Raw genomic sequence first — 19010 nt, 5'->3', positions numbered from 1 at the left:
TTTTCATTTTAGACAAAGTATATTAGACTGAATATGTAAAACATTTTGAGTGTTTAATACACTAGTAGTAAATAACTGTACAACATTGCAAACCCTATTGAAGAATATAAACAGACTACTGAAACGATTTATCATTGAAATCGTATTTTTGGATATTAGCAAAGCAGAGTATAATATTTTCTGCTTAATCCTTACGAGTAGAGTATTTTTTACACATGGTTATTTGTTTGATTGAACAGCAATCAGAACTATATATCTTCTATAAACTGATGTGATGTAAATCTTTAACTTAGTACTTTTATAATGCAACCCAGTGGTTGACCATTCTCTATTTGATTACATTTTTTTATTACAGATTTAATCTAATGGTAATGAAGTATGTATTAAAGCACTGCTAAAAAAAAAGATATTTCAGTCCCATAAACCCGAGTTAGGTACCGATCCCGGATCCATTGCATGATACTTACAAGGGAACCCTCAGGTTCACTCTTCTGGGATTTTGATGAAACTTCGCATGATGATAGAGTTGATGGTCAAACCGAACCCCATAAAACATTAAAGGCCTATGAAAAGTAGTTTGACTATAAAAATTAATTAAAGTTGCAAAGAATGCGCTGCTGTATCGAGTACTTCCATATTCATAATTTTCTCACGTTAGTGGAACATTTTTTCCAATTTCTAATAGCATTTTCGTTACATAACAGTACACATATAGTTCTCCTGGTGTAAAGTGCTAACGAAATTTGTTTAGCGCCGTATCTTAACGGTATAATACAGATATTCTACTAACAATAAGTAAATACAAAAAACAGAAAATGAAACAACACACAAGAGCACATCCAGTAATTATGTAGATGCACATAAAACACTAAGGAACAATTCTCGCCGCGAGGTAATACATTATCTATGGAATGGGAGGAAGATACTTCATTGGTTAAAACTATTTAATTTTATAGAGAAAACAATATTCTCAAAAAAAAAAAAAATCATCCTGAATCTTATTTTCAATATTTCAAATTAAGTAAAGTCAATCCTACTACAACGTGGAACGCGGTTTCTATACTACAAGGAGTTGAATTTCGACAACCCTCCTATAACACGGTACTCCTATAGCGCGGTTTTCGTTCAACATCCCAAGAGTTCCTTCTGCGCAACTTACGAATGACTTTAGTAATTAGATATTATTGTAAGAGGTTGTAAATTTGTCATTTGCAAAATGTTCATATAAAAATGCAAGTTTATATCAAAGCTATGTACGCCATTGGTTTTAGTAGTTTAAGAGCTCATTCACAGAACGTCAGTCTTGCTAAAAAAAATGAGCTTGAAAAACTTTTTGTTGGACAACAGTTTTTCATAGTTGAACTTTTGTTTTATTTTTTTATCACACTTTATATAGACTTGATTTTCCTTGAATTCCATAAATAATACATGTTCAATTGACTATGAACTATTGAATATAAACTGAATTTCTTAGAGCACGGTTCCCATATAACGCGATACACAAGACTTCCATATTGTTCGGTGCGCCCTGGCCGCGTTATAAGGGGAGTGGACTTTATATATATATATATATATATATATATATATATAATATCCATGGTTAAAATCTCATTACCTACAAATGTCAGCAAATAGGTATCCTACGATACCGCACGGTTGCAGATTTATGTAGGTTTATCGCACGAGCTCGGATTTGCTCAAAACGACCATATAAGCATTTCAATTGGTCACACAAAGATTGAATATTTTTCATCATAAAACTTTATTATGTTTATGATAAGATTGAATAGAAAACAATACTTGCGATTGGCGTATTGACGAGCGTAACGCGCATAAGGAAGAATGCATATTCAATGAAATACTTAGATAAATTGTTCTTGATAAACCAGAAGGTGCAGTTATCGAAGAGCGCTGAAACTATTTCCTGGGTTATTATATTTAAATTGATTACTAAAATTACTAGATCATCATTATTTTGTTTTTGCAGCATCTAAATTCAAACGCAAAGACGCATTGCGTTGTATACTTCAATCACTGATATGAAAAGTACCGGTAAACGTTTTGACCATTATAGACTTTATACACTCTGTGCATATAAAATTTTCATTTTAAACTAAAATATACTTGTCTGCATTTTCTTCATTAGGTATTTATATTCCACATATTTTTTTTTCAAATACAATTGTCATAGAACAATAAAAGAGTTTATTTGTCAAATAACTAGACAAGAGACCATAAAATCCTTGACCATAAGACAGATAAAATTTCGCTGGCTCGATATTCACTTCTGAACAAGATACAAACTTCGAATATTTAGAGAAAGGTTTGAAATAATTAAATAAGTGTGTGAATATATAATAAAAAAGTTTTTTCTTATTTTGAATAGTTCCTAAAGAAATGGACAATAAATCTCCTATGACGCTATGACGCTTTCCCAGGAACCGGACCAAAAATTTGAGCAAGCTTATTATGCGAGATGGGAACAAAGCATCGAAGTATAGCTAACGCCTTAAAGTGGCAAATTGTGCAAAATCCCATTTATGATCGTCTTAACGGGGTTCCACTGTATCTATATATCCATGTGTACAACCGACAATGCATAGATCTACGTGAATAGAATCTTGTGCAATCAGCAAAAGCGTCTATCAGTTGTGTTGTGTAGTAACTACGTTTTATAAACGTACATATAATATCAATAACTCGCAAAGACCGGTGAAACGAGTTTTCTAGAACCGGAAAGTAAAAGGACAAGTGTTATAATGTTTTCTTAAAGTTATCGTCCGGGTAATTGAACGTTGTTTATTATGAAACATGCAAGAATTTGACCGCGCAAATTATGTACATATTTGCGAACAGATTTCAAAGGCACCCTGCAGCTAGGTTGAATTAAATTGAAAAATTTAATATGTAAATCAGTGTATTCATTTATTGAATTTTTCCTTTTATTTTGTTTCGCTCAATTTAAATGTTGCGAATCGCGATTGATATTCGCACCCATCCGCTAATGGATGTTTCATTTGATTGGCGCTTAAGTTTACTGAATCAATCAAGAGAAATAATTAGCACAAATATTTGTTTTGATGTGCACATTTAATGCATTTCATTATGAAACATTGTCGAGGCTCAGAAAATTTCTTTGCTAATGGTCACGTTGCTGTATATATTAAATTGCATCATCTAATCTAAACTGTCATGGATGGTAAAAATAGGACTGAGAACAGAATGTTGCAATTTATAGTAAATTAATATAATATATAATGCCAAGTTGTATTAGAGTTATGAAGTAGAAAGGACTAGTACCAAACAAGGACTAAAATTATAGTAAAATGAATAAAATATAAACTAGTGGTCTATTGCATCGTGCCTTAAGGCAAATTGCTAAAACTTCCTGTACCAAAAAAAGATTGAAAAAGATTTAATTTTGTTTTAAACTAAACCATTTGATTTTTGAGAATTTTAAAATTTTTGAAAAAAATGATTTTTTGAAAATATTCATATTTTGAAATATTTTGAAAATTTTAAACTTTTTTTCTAAGTAATCGTGCTGCTCTAGCTAGCTGAACGCTAGATATGAAATATCAAGGCGCGTAAACGCTGCGTCGCAGTTTAACGGATATAGAATGTTATGGAACCCCTAAAAATGTAAACAAATGATTCAAGGTATGCAAAATGTTGAGAAATGCCTGAAATGTAATGACATATGTGGATAAATTCAAGAAAACAATATATTGATTGATGAAGTTAACATTTGTACATTCCTTATAAATAATTTCTTTCAGATAATTAATTCATTGAGACACACATAATGAAAAAAAATCGATATGTGGTTTTAATATTTTTTTTACTTGAACAATCTGGCATTAGTAGTTATTAGTTTAGTCGAATCTGAGGCCAATTCTCGGATAAAATAGAAATAAAATTGGTAAGTAAATTGGAAAAGGAGTTGGTAGTCACAAACTGTCAAAAACCTATGCATTTGCTGCGCGATCAGGCGTTTTACACTTAAAACCTAACCTCCAAAACGCACAAATGTGAAAAAACAATTTTATCGTAAGTGCAACTTTCTCATATTATTATCAAAAATAAATCCTTGATAAATTTTGTATTAACTAATGGTGCATGGTATCGTGCTTTGAAGCAAATTGCTGGAACTTTTCGTACCGAAAACTATTAAAAAAAACTTTGCAAAACTTTGAAAAAGTTAGATTTTTGAGAAAAAAATTGACTTATTTGAAAAATTTGATTTTTTTAAATCTCAAAAACAGAAATACCATTTTCGGCACTTTTTGCCCCATATATCCGAAACGGCTATATCTGCCTTTGCTAAAAACTAACCAGCACGTCTCCTTATCAGTCGGAACCGAATGTTTCTTGAATTATTCAAATCGGTTGATCCGTGTTTGCGAAATCGTCGACGAAAATTTGTATCCGCATACACACACACAAAATATAGTCCATATCTAATTATATCAAGGCAATTAATTAATAATTACCCAATATATATAGTATTTCGCAAAGATTCGTTTTTCAATATAAATCGTTCACTATAAATATTTATATCTAGACAATATTGAAGTAGTATATATATATACATATAAAAATATTCGTAATGACTCAACTATGCCATATTTTTAAGATCTGATTCAATCTTAGCACTTTATAAAACGAGTTTATCGATAATATATGAACTTATAGTTGATGACAGGAGGTGGCAACGCTCAAGGCTTTAATAGCAAATACATTCGATCTGAAACTGGGAAAAACTGTGCTTTCGTAATAAACATGCCATATCGATCGATTGACCATCAGTAATTATTTAATGGTGAGAGACTATCACCTGCTCGTTTGTAAACTTTTAAACTATAATTTTTTGATATTCTATATAATTCATCATGGCATGTTCGTGGCTCAAGCGGTAAGAACTTTGGCTTAGTATAGGTTCTATTCCCGACTTCACAACTTAATAAGGTAACAAGTGAAGAAGTCCTGAGAAAAGTTGGGGAAGGAAGAACTCTATTGAGCACGATTATTAAAAAAAAGAAACTGGATCGGATTCCAGCAAAAAGTGTGTCTCCTGTATGATGTCGTTGATGGTAAAATAGAAAGACTAGAAGAATTGGGAAGAAGATGAATGCAGATGGTTGTTAACCTACGCAAGAAGAGAAAATACTGGGAACTGAATGTCGAAGCACAAGATCAGGAAAAAAAGAAAATCATAAGAGTGAATAAAAAGTGATTAATAGTAATAAAATGGTAATGGGAATAATAAACAAGAAAAGAAAATCATTTCTTTGTGGTGATCTCATACTATGGACCTTGTCTTCTCATTAGGTCATTAGGCATCCCAGGATTACTTTGCTTTGTATTTATTTTAAATAGACGATGAGGTAACTAATAAAATTCAATTAAAGTAGTTATTCAAAATCTATTTGTTACCACAACTGCCCTAATTCTTTTGCAAATTTGATCCATTTCTTTTTTTATGATAAAGCCACGATTTGTATTCCCGACGTCGGTCTCTGGAGCGTATCTTTTTTCTGCAAAATCTCGTCTGCGCTGTTTTTCATGACTTGTTTTATTATTTTCAAAAGCCACAGTTGTGTTTTTTTTTATCACCCAGCTGAATTCGTTCTGGTCGTGCTTACAAATTGTCGCGTGCATCGGTTCGTGACATACCGTACCACGAGTTTAGGTACATATCGCTTAATACATCTTGGGTTCGTTATGGATTCGAATAATCCAGCGATAAGACGACAGCAAACATTTCTAAATAATTTTTTAACATTTGCAGATTATCGTCTAAATATATCGCAAAACCTCTTGTTGCATAGTTGAAAAACGATTCGAGAACTTCTGATTCTACCAGAATGGAATTCAAAATGCCTCGACAGCGAAATATTAGGTTGGAAACTGAGTAATTATGGATTTTTGTTGGTAAATCAGATCATGAAACTAAACTGCCAAAAATTACTTTATTTTGTAATGCATTGTCCATTTTGATCACTGGCTTTTTGTCATCTTTGAAGCAGCATCACCATTTCACATTCATAAAACTTCTGCGTTTTTATTAGCAAAAAACTGAATCAGGTACAATTTGACACTATCATAATCATCGATTTATTTACTATTCAAAGAGTTTTATAAATATCGAAACAAAAAGTGATCAGAACGTTTAAGGTCTGGACTGTATGATGGATATGGCAAAATATCCCAACCAAGCTCCAATAATTTTTGCCAAGAGACCAAGATATGTGATGTCAATAATGGAATAAATCAACGTATCGATTGGTCCATTTAGGTCGTTCTTCAACTGCATTGTTTAATTTAGTTAGATGTTTAATACAGACATCATTCGGTTGGTAATAACAGTTCATAATAGACGATTCCTTTTTAATCAACTTCAACTGGACGACCAAAAATCACTAGATCGAAATTCGACTAACTAATTTTGACACTGCCGTTTTTAAGGCTTCGTCACCATAAACAGCTCATAACTCTTCGTGAGCTTAAGATGCCTCTTTACTTTTGCAGAAATGACAAAGCAAAATATGACAAAAAAAATTGAATAAATTTTCTATCTTTCAGCCAACGCCAAATGAAAACTATGCAATGAATCAAAAAACTATTTTTACTGATGGACATCTGAATTGCCTACTATCCAATAATAAAAAAGTATTTTACATTTGAACTACGTCAGCAAACCTCAGTTGAAACCATCTAGGCTGAAAACCGCACTTACTTTAGTTGCCAACCTATAATTTTTCGGTTTATCAGATCGCAGAAGAGAAAAAATTAATGTAAAAATAATTTTATTTGAATTGATTTATCATATTTCACGAAATACGTTGTGTATTAATTTATTCATTTATATATTTGGTTTTACTTGATTTTTCAATTATACTACGTATGCTCGTAGCAGCGTTACAAAAACCATTCAAGGAAAACAAATGAGTTATGAGCGATCTGGTTACTACATTTTCATCATCTTCTATTTTTCATATTATATAGAGCTCCTGTGGAGAATGAAACACGATATAATCTTCTATATAGCATCGGCAAGAAGGATTCTTATTTACATTCATCGTGTAATAGATATCACTGCAAACGCCTAACTGGGGTTGTGAGAAATCGAGATAAGCGAATTTGAAAGGGTCCTAAGTTCTAAAAAGGTTATATAAATCAGTGTAATCAGTATATTTTCGTTAGACTAACGTAATAAAGCTTTTACCAGTTAATTTTCAGTCAGAATCCAATCATGACGACCATATTTGTCAATCACAGAATAAGCTGGCGCTGGTAAGTTGGATAAAAAATGGGTTCATTTTATGAAACTTGACAGTTTTACTACTGACATTAGCTTAAAAGACTTTGCTAATCTAGTTCTCGCAGTTTCTTTCTTTTTGGTTAGACATTGCACTAAAATAGTAAAGTAAAAGAAGGGTATGTGACGTCACTTGTCTGAGCGAACATTGCCGACGACAACCGCGGACATTTATTCAATCGGGAAAGTCCGCGATTGTAGTCGGCAATGTTCGCTCAGACATGTGACGTCACATACCCTTCCATGTTTGAGCACTTATTACGCGCTCGACTAGCATTCCATGTAATATAAGATCTATGACTCGTACTCATACTCGTGCTCATTACATATAGCTTTTCAATGTGGCCGGGTTGAGTACCTCTGCTTTAAATCGTATACTACACGTAATTAACATACAAATTTTACATTTATTGTAAAAAAATCAAGTTTACCATATTAAAAGTCTGAATGTTTGGTAAAAAAATGTTTCTATCCCCTGTACCGATTTGACAGGTTGAGCACCCCTGCTTTGAGCCTTAACATACATCCCACAGAATCGACGTATGTTACCAAAGACCCAGATTAACAAATTGACATTGGGCGAGTTTCCTCATCCGTAATGCTCGATAGTACATAATACTCCGGGATTTGAAATGCGAAAGGTATCATACTAAATCCCCCGAAAAATTCTATCGAAAAGTAATATATCTCACATCTTGGAATTGTTAAGTTTTCCGAACGCCTGGTTTCATAAATCTTATGAAAGAAAGCATTTAGGCATGAGGTCTAGGCTTCCATAAAAATACGTGAGAACATTAGAAGATATTCTTCAGATAATGACGTTGGAGGCATGATTAATAATTCTCGGGCAATATTGCTCAAAAAAGTAGTAAATTGAATAGCACATAGAAATAAATGTAATGTATGTGAGAAAATATATCGCACATATAATAGTATATATTTTTTAATTTTTTCTAAATCTACTTACCCGAAGGGTGGAACTTTGACACTTCGGGCCCACATTTTTCGCGATTGTAGAGTAGTCTTTTACAGACGTTCCAGGGTCCGAAGTATCCGTTTTCTTCACCGTGTCCGCCTGAAATAAGTAAAAATAATTATTAATTAGGTTCTCTATTTTTTACTTCCAAATACAAAAAAAAAAATTAAACCGACATGTAAACGTATGTAAAAGTACGTGCATATGTCTAATGATCATTTTCAACTCAAAAATGGCATTTTTTACAACTTTTTTATTGGTCTCTGAATCCAGTGGATCTGCCTTCCCAGAAGTTTAATCAATTCATTCCTTCAATACAAGTAAAATGTTTTTTGGACCATTCAAATCGGACGCTCCGTTCTCTCAAAAACTGTATTGCCATTTTTTGCACTTTTTGTCCTGTATCTTCGAAATGGCTGAATCTGCCTTTGCCAAAAATTAATCAGCACGTCTCCCAGTCAATAGAAATCGAACGTTATTTATTTCATTCTAATCGGTTGATCCGTGCTCTCAAAATCGTAGACGCAAAATTGTATCCGCACACACACACACACGCACGCACGCACGCACACACACACATACATCGAGTTTTTTGTAAGATATGCGATTTTTCTGCGATTACTATAACTTACCCTACGGAAAATCAAACATTATTCATAATTCATTACAAAAACAACTAATTAATGTTTGTACCGGTATGTATCATATTATTTTGGGCAGATATTGCCGTAAAATAGACCAATGTTATGGCAAGGCTGTGTTCCAGTTTTCATACAAAATATTACTATATACTGTCAAAATCCCTTGTAATTGCTGTGCGATCAGGCGTTTTACACATAAAACGCAACTTCACTCATATGTTATCAAGTTATATCTCAAAGATTTAACATCCTTTTTTATCAACATCCTTTGTTGTTACATGCTTTTTTTACATTTTAACATCCTTTTTTTACATTTGTGCTTTTGGGGTCGTCCATTAATCACGTGATCGATTTTTTTAGGGATTTTGGGACCCCTCTCTCCCTTGGTGATACGTCGTGATATTTACAAATACCCCCCCCCCCTCCCTCATCAAACATTACGTGTATATTGAGTCATGCAAAATTTTTCGAACGAATTTTTCGAATTCACGAAATTGTGATTTTTTCTTAAACCCCCTAAAAGCCTTACGTGATTAATGAACGCCCGCTTTCCTAGGTTAGGTTTTCTATCTAAAACGCCTGATTGCACCACATAAGATTTTGAAAGTTTTTAGTACCACTTTGTATGAAAACTGCTATATAACATAGCCTTGCCGTAACATTGGTTTATTTTACGGCAGAATGGGCTCCTTTATTTATACCGATTATATTAAATATTTTTCAAATATGTATTTTAGTTGATTATGTATCTTTTCTCCAAACTAATCATTTTTCATAAAAGTAAATGATTTTACCATGAATATTAATCATTTTGGAATAAAGAATGAACTTTCAATGTAGGTTTTATAAAATTTTGGAGACATTATTTGGAGGCAATATTAAGAATTATGTTACGATATTAAATTAGCAATTTATCATATCCCTTATTTAATACAGCCAAATAAATTTAAAACGCCCCTGATTTATTTTTGTATCCAGTTTCACCGCAGATTCTGCTAGGGCTCGTGTGGCGATGACACCTGTGCCCTTAACCCTGGATATACTGTGACTAATTTATGTGATTTATACCCATATGGTACGCTCTATGTTCACATGAATACTTCGGTATTTTATGAATACAGTTTATTATCATTATTAATGCGCCGGTTCATCAAAATACTTGACGCACGAACGTGTTCGTCCTTTATTATGCGAACAATATCGTTAAATTTGAATGCATGTGGTAACGTAACAACCAGGAGACTTTAAAATTTCATAATAGTAGTCTTGAGGAGAATGAAAATTTACGATAATATATTTTTTAATTAAGGTAATATGATTTACTTATGTTTTATAAACATTTTTTATGCATTTATATACTAATCTCATATTTTTTTCTTTACAAATATGCTATAAAATATATTTGGCATCAATGAATCTTCTGAAGATTTTTAAGGTGGCATATTAATTTCCCGTAGGGTAAGTTATAGTGATGGACCAAAAATCGAAAATGTTTTTTTTCCATATCTTCACGTTTCAGAGGTTTCTGAACATTTTGGCATACCTTACAAAAAATGGATGTATGTAGTAGGTATGGATACAAAATTTCGTCAAAGTTTTCAAGAGTACGGACTAACCGATTTGATTGATTGATTCCTGTTGTTGGGGAGACGTGCTGATTAGTTTTTGGCAAAAGTTAGTCCAGCTTTTTAGGAGATACGAAGCAAAGAGTGCCGAAAATAAAAATCGAGTTTTTGAGAGGATCGAGCATCCGATTTGAATGATCCAAAAAACAATCAATTCGTAATGATGGGGAAAAGAGGTGATTAGTTTTAGGCAAAGGCAGGTCTAGCCGTTTCGGAGATACAGAGCTAAATGTGCAAAAAATTGCAGTTTTTGAAAGAACTAAGCATCAGAAAAAACTTTCTGCTTGTGTTGACGACACGATTGCTTTTGGGAAAAGAACATTTTTTTTATTTTAATTTTTTTTCTAATTTCCAAAACAAAAATTATCGTTATCAATTGTTACCGGTAATAATTGATAAACATAGGTTCCCAAACTATGGGTATTGTGAAATCCTTGGGCTTTGCAATGGACTCTCTATATGCCCCAAATAAATTGATCTTACCATGGTACATTGAGATCTCTATTTTCATTTTGCGGACTTGAAAGTTTCAATGTACCCCTGGCGAAATAATCATCTTTGATTAAGTCATTTGATATTTTCAGATTCTAGGACATAGTTTATTAATTTATTCTGTTTCATAGCTCACAGTGTAGATAGATAACATATTGCCCAATGAAGAAACCATCTAAAAGTGCCAAAAGTAGGAGAAGTACTTCTCATTTGAACAGATTTCACATTTTTAAGGTACCTCTATTTCAGTCAGTTGATTTATTTTAAAATATTATTATATTGTATTGGAAACTGTTACTCAAAAGTTAATAAAAGTGCCAAAAGTGTTCTAATTCAAATTTTTGAACTCAAATCCAGCATTTAAACATCCCTTCAATCTAATGGAGTAACACTCTGGGGTGGCCCTCCATCACGTCATGTACATAAAAATTTCAGTAGGTACTATTACTGGTATTCTAAAAAATCAGAACAATAGCTTATATTTTGTTTTCTGATTGCTATTTCAATATTGTTCGAAAAAAATCTAGAATTTGGTTTAAATAGATATGAGATTTGTACATTGTTGTTAATAAAAATAGATATGTCCAGCAAATTCTCGGAGTATCCTTTATTAAATTGCATAAATAATTATAATTAATTCTTCTCTTGGTTGTTACGTTACCTTGATAGATTTTTGCACATAAAGATGTCATTGTTCATTTGATTTGCAATCGCCTTTCTCTCATAAAGAGCTAACAATAACGCTCTTCGTCTATTTCGCATTGCATATTAAATCCTCTTATACCTCATCGATACAACTACCGCATTATTGTGTAACATTAATTAAACCTACTGTTTAATTGAAATATTGTGATTTATAAGGAAATATTAATTAGGTTGCGGTTTATCTTATATAAGTTAATTGCTAAAATACAGCTACGGTAAATCACGACAAATAATGTAACGTTATGTAATATGTTTGTTGTGGTGCTACATTAATAGGTAATGGAAAAGCATTCAGACTTCACATATATTTGCTCCCCCGTGGATTAGTGGTTAAAGGTATGGGTTTTCAATCAGATTCAATATCTACCTCGGTCAGCATTAGTGACATAGCTTTTCACTTGGAAATATAAAGAGCAATATGTTTCCAAGCAGAAATAGCCCTTACTCGGCATTACTACATCAATAGAAGTTCATAAGTATTATAGAAATTATAATAATAAATTTATCACAAAGATGGGTCAACTAAATGGGTTGCCATCTATAAAAAAGGACCAGGTCGTTAAAAAAACCAGCACAAACGCTCATAAGTTTTGACTTGTTAAGTTCGGATTACTGTTAAAAAAATCTTTTAACTAGTCAGACAAAAGTTTCATTTATCCATCTAATTGAACTTCCATTCAAATCAAATTTATAACCGTTAAGTTTTCCAGCGCTGTTTGTTTAACCACAATGATTTCAATTTGAATTGATTTCTGTAAAATGTTTATTGATTTTGGGAATTTCTTATGAGTTATGTTTGTGATAACTAAGCAAATAATGATAAAGAGAAGTTGATAATGATAGAATTATAAAATAATTTTATTATTGTTTAAATTACTAATTTTTTATAGGAATTTGTAGATATAGATAATGTTATTGGAATTTATATTTATTTATTTTACTAGAATTTATTATAAAGGCTTACTCGTGGGCTAGAGAAACTAGACCTGAATCAGAGGACCAGGTTCGATCTAGCTTTGAGAACCTGATGTCAAGCAGTACTGACATCGGTTTTCACTTGGATATATAGATAGCAATAAATTTACAAGTGAAAATGGCTTTTATCCGGCATTGCTGCATCAGTAAAATATTCGCCCTATTACAGAAATTGTAATAATGAAGTTCATCACAGAGTTATGAACAACGTAATATTAAGCCAAATTAGGTTATACGACTTAAGTTCTTATTTGCTGTTTAAAAGAGTAAATAATAATTAGAAAATGAAATTTATTATATGATATGATTTGCCATAAAAATATACACCTTCCAATACAAATAATATAGGTAAATCTATAAAAAATATTTATGTGATGAATTTATTTTTACAATTTCTGTAATACTGATGATTTTTTATATTGTTGCATTAATGTTAAGCAAGGTCTATTTTAACTCGGAAACGTTGCTATCTATGTGCAAGTGAAAACGGTATCACTACTGCTTGATATCAGTCTGTCTAAGTCGGATGCTGAGCCTAAAACTTTTAATTTAAGTCCATAGCTCAAACAACTAAACCAATATAGAAAACTTAAATAATAAGGTTTTAATTAAATGAAACAATATAAATAGGTAACGTTACAGATTAGTTAAAAAATGTATGAACCGATTCTGCCGCATAACAGACCAATGTTATGGCAAGGCTATGTTATGAAGAACTATCCATACTAAATAATAGGTTGTCAAATATCTCCCTTCCGCCTTTTTGTATTATAAACCAAGAGCAAAAAAGCGGAAGGGAGATATTTGACAACCTAATATTGACAGAAGCCATGTGGTCATGCAGTCAGACGTATTTCTCAGGTTGTCAGATAGAAAACCTAACCTAGAAACCGCACAAATGTCAAAAAAACGATCTTAGATAACAGGGTATTTCTGACACAGCTTCATAACATACGAGTGACGTTGCAGTTTATGTGTAAAACGCCTGAATACACAGCAAATACATGATATTTTCACAGAATTCAGTATGATTCTGTACCATAATGTATGCAAGTTGGAGCGTAACATGGCCTTGCCATAACATCTTTCTGTTATGCGGCAGAATCGGTCCCGGTCAGTGGAATTTACTGCTCATACAATAGTTCAATTTCAACGAAGGATATCAAATTTTTAAAAAGCATTAATTGTTTTATAAACACAATTTCCAGAATGTCTACTGATTTTACAATACACTTGATATGAATTGTTAGTCATAAAACGAAGAAACCGTTTCATGGAAAATTGTCGATATCATGCTATTCAAACATCGGCTAGCTATTTGTAATAAGTATTTGTTATCGAACAAGCATACCATTTCGAATTTCTAATAAAATTCGTCTATATTAGAATCGAAGCACGCGATATCGTAGAATTTAGGTCGTGTCGTAGGTAAGGTAGTGCGTACTGCGATGTCTCTGTAGTCCCTGACTGTTTCAAGACTAATGCAAGAGTTGTTACTTGTTATGCAAATGCAACCGATGACAAACAAACAGGTAAATAATCGAAGATAAAAATATTATGATTATTTATTGATTGGATTGCACGGTATTGCGTTGTATATATAATACAATCATATTTATCATACAACCTTTTTCAAAATATCTAATACTGAACAACAATATTATTAGGACTACCACAGGGCGGCCTGGTAACTTCTTTATATTAATCAAACAAATCACTAGATGTCATGTTTTTAGACAATTGTAATTATTAAATGAATGAATGAATGAATATAATTAGTAATTAGTAATTAATTAATAACCGTCCTACCCTAGGGCGAAGCACAAAGGTCCAATTTGATATTTTACCAAATCAGTAATTAAATTGTCTAAACCAAATGAACTACATAATAACACATTATGAATATCAAACAAATAATCGAACTATATACAGTAAAATTTCCATTTGAAATCCTAATTACAGAAATATGTTTTAAAATTGATCATCTGGTCCTTTTTGCTCCATAGGTGGAAGAAACGAAAGCTTCAGAGGGCAAAGAGATCCAATATCTCATTTTTAAATTTAAGGGGATTTTACGGAAAATAGCTACATTTTTTAACTAATGCAAAATATAAATTTTATGGGCACATTTTTACAAAGATTACACCGTATGTAACTTCGATCTGATATTTAAGCAGAAATACGAGTATTTATCAGCAGAGTTGGAATAACTATTAATTTACCTTAACTCTTGCAATTGCTTTTTTAAACTTAATTTACTTTTTTATTTACCATTTTCTTATTGTTTACATCTTTGCTAATGTAAAGGTTTAGTTGATTTTTTTTAAATTTTCGAACAGCAATCAGAACTTAATAGTCCTAAAAGCTGTTGTGCTGATTTGACTTAATATCAGTCTGTTCGACTGGTAATCCAAACAGTTATCACATATCTATATGATATATTATTATTACAATTTCTGTAATAGAACGAATATTTTTATTAGTGCAGCAATGCCCAATTAAGGCCTATTTTCACTTGGAAACATATTGCTATCTATATTTCCTAGTGAAAACTGTTGTCAATACTGCTCGACAACAGGCTGCTCGAAGTAGAATCGAACCCGGGACCTCTGATGTAAGTCCAATCGTTCTACCCGCTTACCTACGAGCGAGCAAGCTTTTATAAGGATTATATAAAAAAACTGATGCAATTTAAGAATTGAAATTTAAATAGACAATAGTCTTCGTAATTGAACACAAAATTCTGCCACTTAACCGTGACGAGCAGAGGCGGATACAAATTTATGGTGCCCGAGGGCACTAATAAAAATGCTGCCCTATCACTGCAATTTAGCCGCCCTCTCATCGATCAATGAAGTTTGTTCTCAAAAATACATGAATAAATTGAAAATATTTTTGATTTTTCAGAAAACATACATAAATTTAATAATTCCCAAAAATCAAATATTATCTTAAAATATCCTTATGGAAATAAATAAATTAATCTATTTTCATAGTTATTTCTCACAAATTTTCAAAATTATAATATACGTAGTTTTAATTTGATACATAAGGCATAAATTATATTTCTCGGGATAAAAAATGTTATTAAGAAGAATTAAGCCCTGTTCACACGACGCTTGTTTTGTGGGCTGAATAGCATACTTGATTTTGTCGCGCTAGATTTCATTATAGTTTTTTGAGCATTTTCGTAGATATATTTGTTCATTCGAAACAATAGAGAAGCAAGTATTTAGTCATGTGATTTATAATATTTGACAATCTAGCAAACTAAAACAAATCTCACTCAAAAATCTAACAAGCTAAAACAAATTACTCTCAAAAATCAAGCAAGCTAAAACAAATCACACTTAAAAATCAAGCATGCTATGTGGCCTGCCCAGGAAACAAATGTCGCGTGGTTTGAGCTTTTTTCATAGGTCTATATAAATCATATGAAAATCTCGCTTGCTGGAAACAAATCGAGATCGATACAACGTCATTTTGCCTACTTGATAACCAGCGTGCCAGCCGTCCGACCAAAAAAGCAACGAAACAAGCGTCGTATAGAATTAGTATACATATTTTTTTTTTACTTTCCAAATTTTGCCGCCCTAGAAAATTTTAGGCACTAGCCCCAAATGTTAATCTACTACCTCCAACTAATTAAGTTGATTATTTGGATATGTGGGGTAGGTCATGCAAGATGACTTAAGAATGCTACTTACATTTAGTAAGATATTGTGATCGTGTTTCGGAAAAGAAATAAGAAAATAATTTAGATAGATGATTATTTGTCACTTACTTATGCTCCTGTAGTACCCCCATAAGGGTAGCCCGACAGCTGTGCTGCCGACTGCGAAGCAGACAAACCCTAAGCAGGCGACACTTGTCGCGTACAACACTTTATTCGACATGGTTCACTCCGCATTATGCTTCACATACACTAAGATATCACAGTGACACTAACACTAAATAAAATTTAAAACCAGATAACACGTATTGCACATTGATTTATACAATAAGATTCCAACGAACGGAATCCGGATCGATAAAATTCAAGAATTCAAATACCTATCGCGACGAATGAGAAAAATTGATCTCACCGCGCGTTTATCGTTAGCAAAACCTATCGAATTTTCACATGATGGCTTCTTCGAAAAGTCTGGACGGCGATCGAGGTTCTATTTGTCACCAGCATGCGATCGTCACTGATTCTGCTGCGTCGTCCTCCTGAAAAATCAAACAGAAACCAACATTCAGATGATATTATTTATAAACGTATATCGGCTTAGAATCTGAACATGTTTTGCTGCTACTGCCATTGAAAATGCGCGATTTCTTATCGCGGTAACGCAACTATCACAAGTTTAACGTCCGTGCAATAAATAACTTGATAGTCGAGCTTATAAAATACATATCCCTACGGCAGTAAATCGTACAAAAAGGGTTGCGTCGGATAGCAGATCTAGTAAGTAATATCTAGTAGGCACATAAAAAAATAATTTTCCAAGATTCTGTAATAATTAAAATAACACGAGCTTTCACGATTCGGCAAGTGCTCAACCTGCGGGCAGAGGTACCCAGCTCGAATCCCGGTATAGCATAGAATCCAAATAATAAAAAAAAACTTTGTAGGAAACTCTAAAGGATGAGATATTAGTACAAGATTTAAACAAAAAATAAAGTAGTGGTGTATATCGTCGTACTTCAAGGCAAATTGCTGGAACTTTTATAAATCTCTTTCATCATTCGTATTTTACAGACAAAATATAAGAGCTTATAAATATAAATGGTCGATGACGTTTATATAAGTTTCTATGCTCCCTGTCTCCAAAATCCGTGCGCCCGAAATCTTGGACAAAAAATTATGAAACACACACACACATACATAAATTTTTTCTAAGGTATGGCAAAATGTTCAGTTTGTTACATGGAAAATAAATAAACAAAACTCAATTTAGAAAAAAAGGGATTTAGAATGAAGGATCTTATCTCATATTTCTAAGAATTATATAAACTCAATTAAAAAGGTAAAATTACTTATTTCACGTATATAAGCTTTATAATTTTAATATCAAAATTAAAATCCGAATTATTTTCGATATATCACATATCATTTTTTTTTAAATAAAAAAAAATATTTTGCTTTTCCCAAAAACAATCGTTTCGTCAATACAAGCCAAAGAATTATTGAATCATTCCAATCGGGTGCTTCGTTCTCTAAAAAAATACCATTTTTTGCACGTATCTCCAAAACGGTTGGACTTGTCTTTTCCAAAATCTAACTAACGCTTTTCTCCATTATTACGATTTAAATATTTTCTGAATAATTCAAATCGGATGGTCTGTTCTCTCAATAACTTCTATTTTCTGCACTCTATGCTCCGTATCTCCAAAAAGGCTGGAAATGTCTTTGTCAAAAACAAACGAGCACGTCTCCTTATCATTAGGAATCGAATGTTTTTTTGAATATTTTAAATCAGTTGTTCCGTGCGCCCAAAATCGTGCACGAAAAATTGTGGATTTGGCATACCTTAAAAAAATGGACGAATACATCCATTTTTTTAAGGTATGCCAAAATGTTCAGAGACCTGTGAAAATTTTCGATTTTTGGATATTATAACTTACCCTACGAGAAGTTAATAACATAATAAAGTATTAAAAATGTTAGAGTGAAAACCAATAAAAGAACACAATGTCTATGATTGGCAATAACAAAACCGTGAATATATTATCAAATTAAAACAATTATTAATTAGAAATTCACCATTAAAATTAAATTTTCTCTAATGACATAAATCTTGATAATTATAATTTTAACGATGACAACGGCATCAATAACAGTATTAAATCTAACACATGATTTTTACATCGTGTCGGTACATCGGCAGATATAAATATATACGTAGGTGATCTCTGGGTACAGCGTACGATATTTAATTAATTGCTATTAAAATTCATGGTCGTTATATACATGCGAAGCACATCGTTGCAAACAACAAGCAATAGTGTTAGACATCGATAGATTATCGAACAATCGAAAAAATAGTAAAAAAATAATATATTCATACATAAATTTTTATTTACTTAACATCCAATGCATCAAAATCAAGTATTTAAAATTGAATTGTATTGTCTCATCATTGATAATATAATTCTGCAAATTCTGTATACAATATGCACTAAAAGAATAATTTAAAAAAATACAGACATTTCAAACCAAAATTAAATAATTTTAGGTTAGAACATGGTTAGAATACCACGTGAGTTTAAAATAATATAGATAATCCAAA

General features: G+C 32.0%; 1 protein-coding gene across 1 annotated transcript in view; it reads right to left on the bottom strand.

Moving 5' to 3' along the window:
• Positions 1–16631, bottom strand: part of LOC113378280 — a 30095-nt gene extending 13464 nt beyond the window's left edge. Inside the window, exons 1-2 of the mRNA XM_026618806.1 lie at positions 16520–16631; positions 8289–8396 (exon numbers count right to left, since the gene is read on the bottom strand). Coding sequence (XP_026474591.1) covers positions 8289–8396; positions 16520–16631 — 220 coding nt within the window. The remainder of the gene's footprint in view (positions 1–8288; positions 8397–16519) is intronic.
• Between the last annotated feature and the right edge of the window lie 2379 nt (positions 16632–19010).

Source organism: Ctenocephalides felis, unplaced genomic scaffold (genome assembly GCF_003426905.1).
Source record: "Ctenocephalides felis isolate EL2017-DRISC unplaced genomic scaffold, ASM342690v1 CF-g0.4_SCAFFOLD_01886, whole genome shotgun sequence".
Classification (NCBI taxonomy): Eukaryota; Metazoa; Arthropoda; class Insecta; order Siphonaptera; family Pulicidae; genus Ctenocephalides; species Ctenocephalides felis.
The sequence above is the reverse complement of the archived record's forward strand: the minus strand, read 5'-3'. Positions and strand labels throughout refer to the sequence as shown.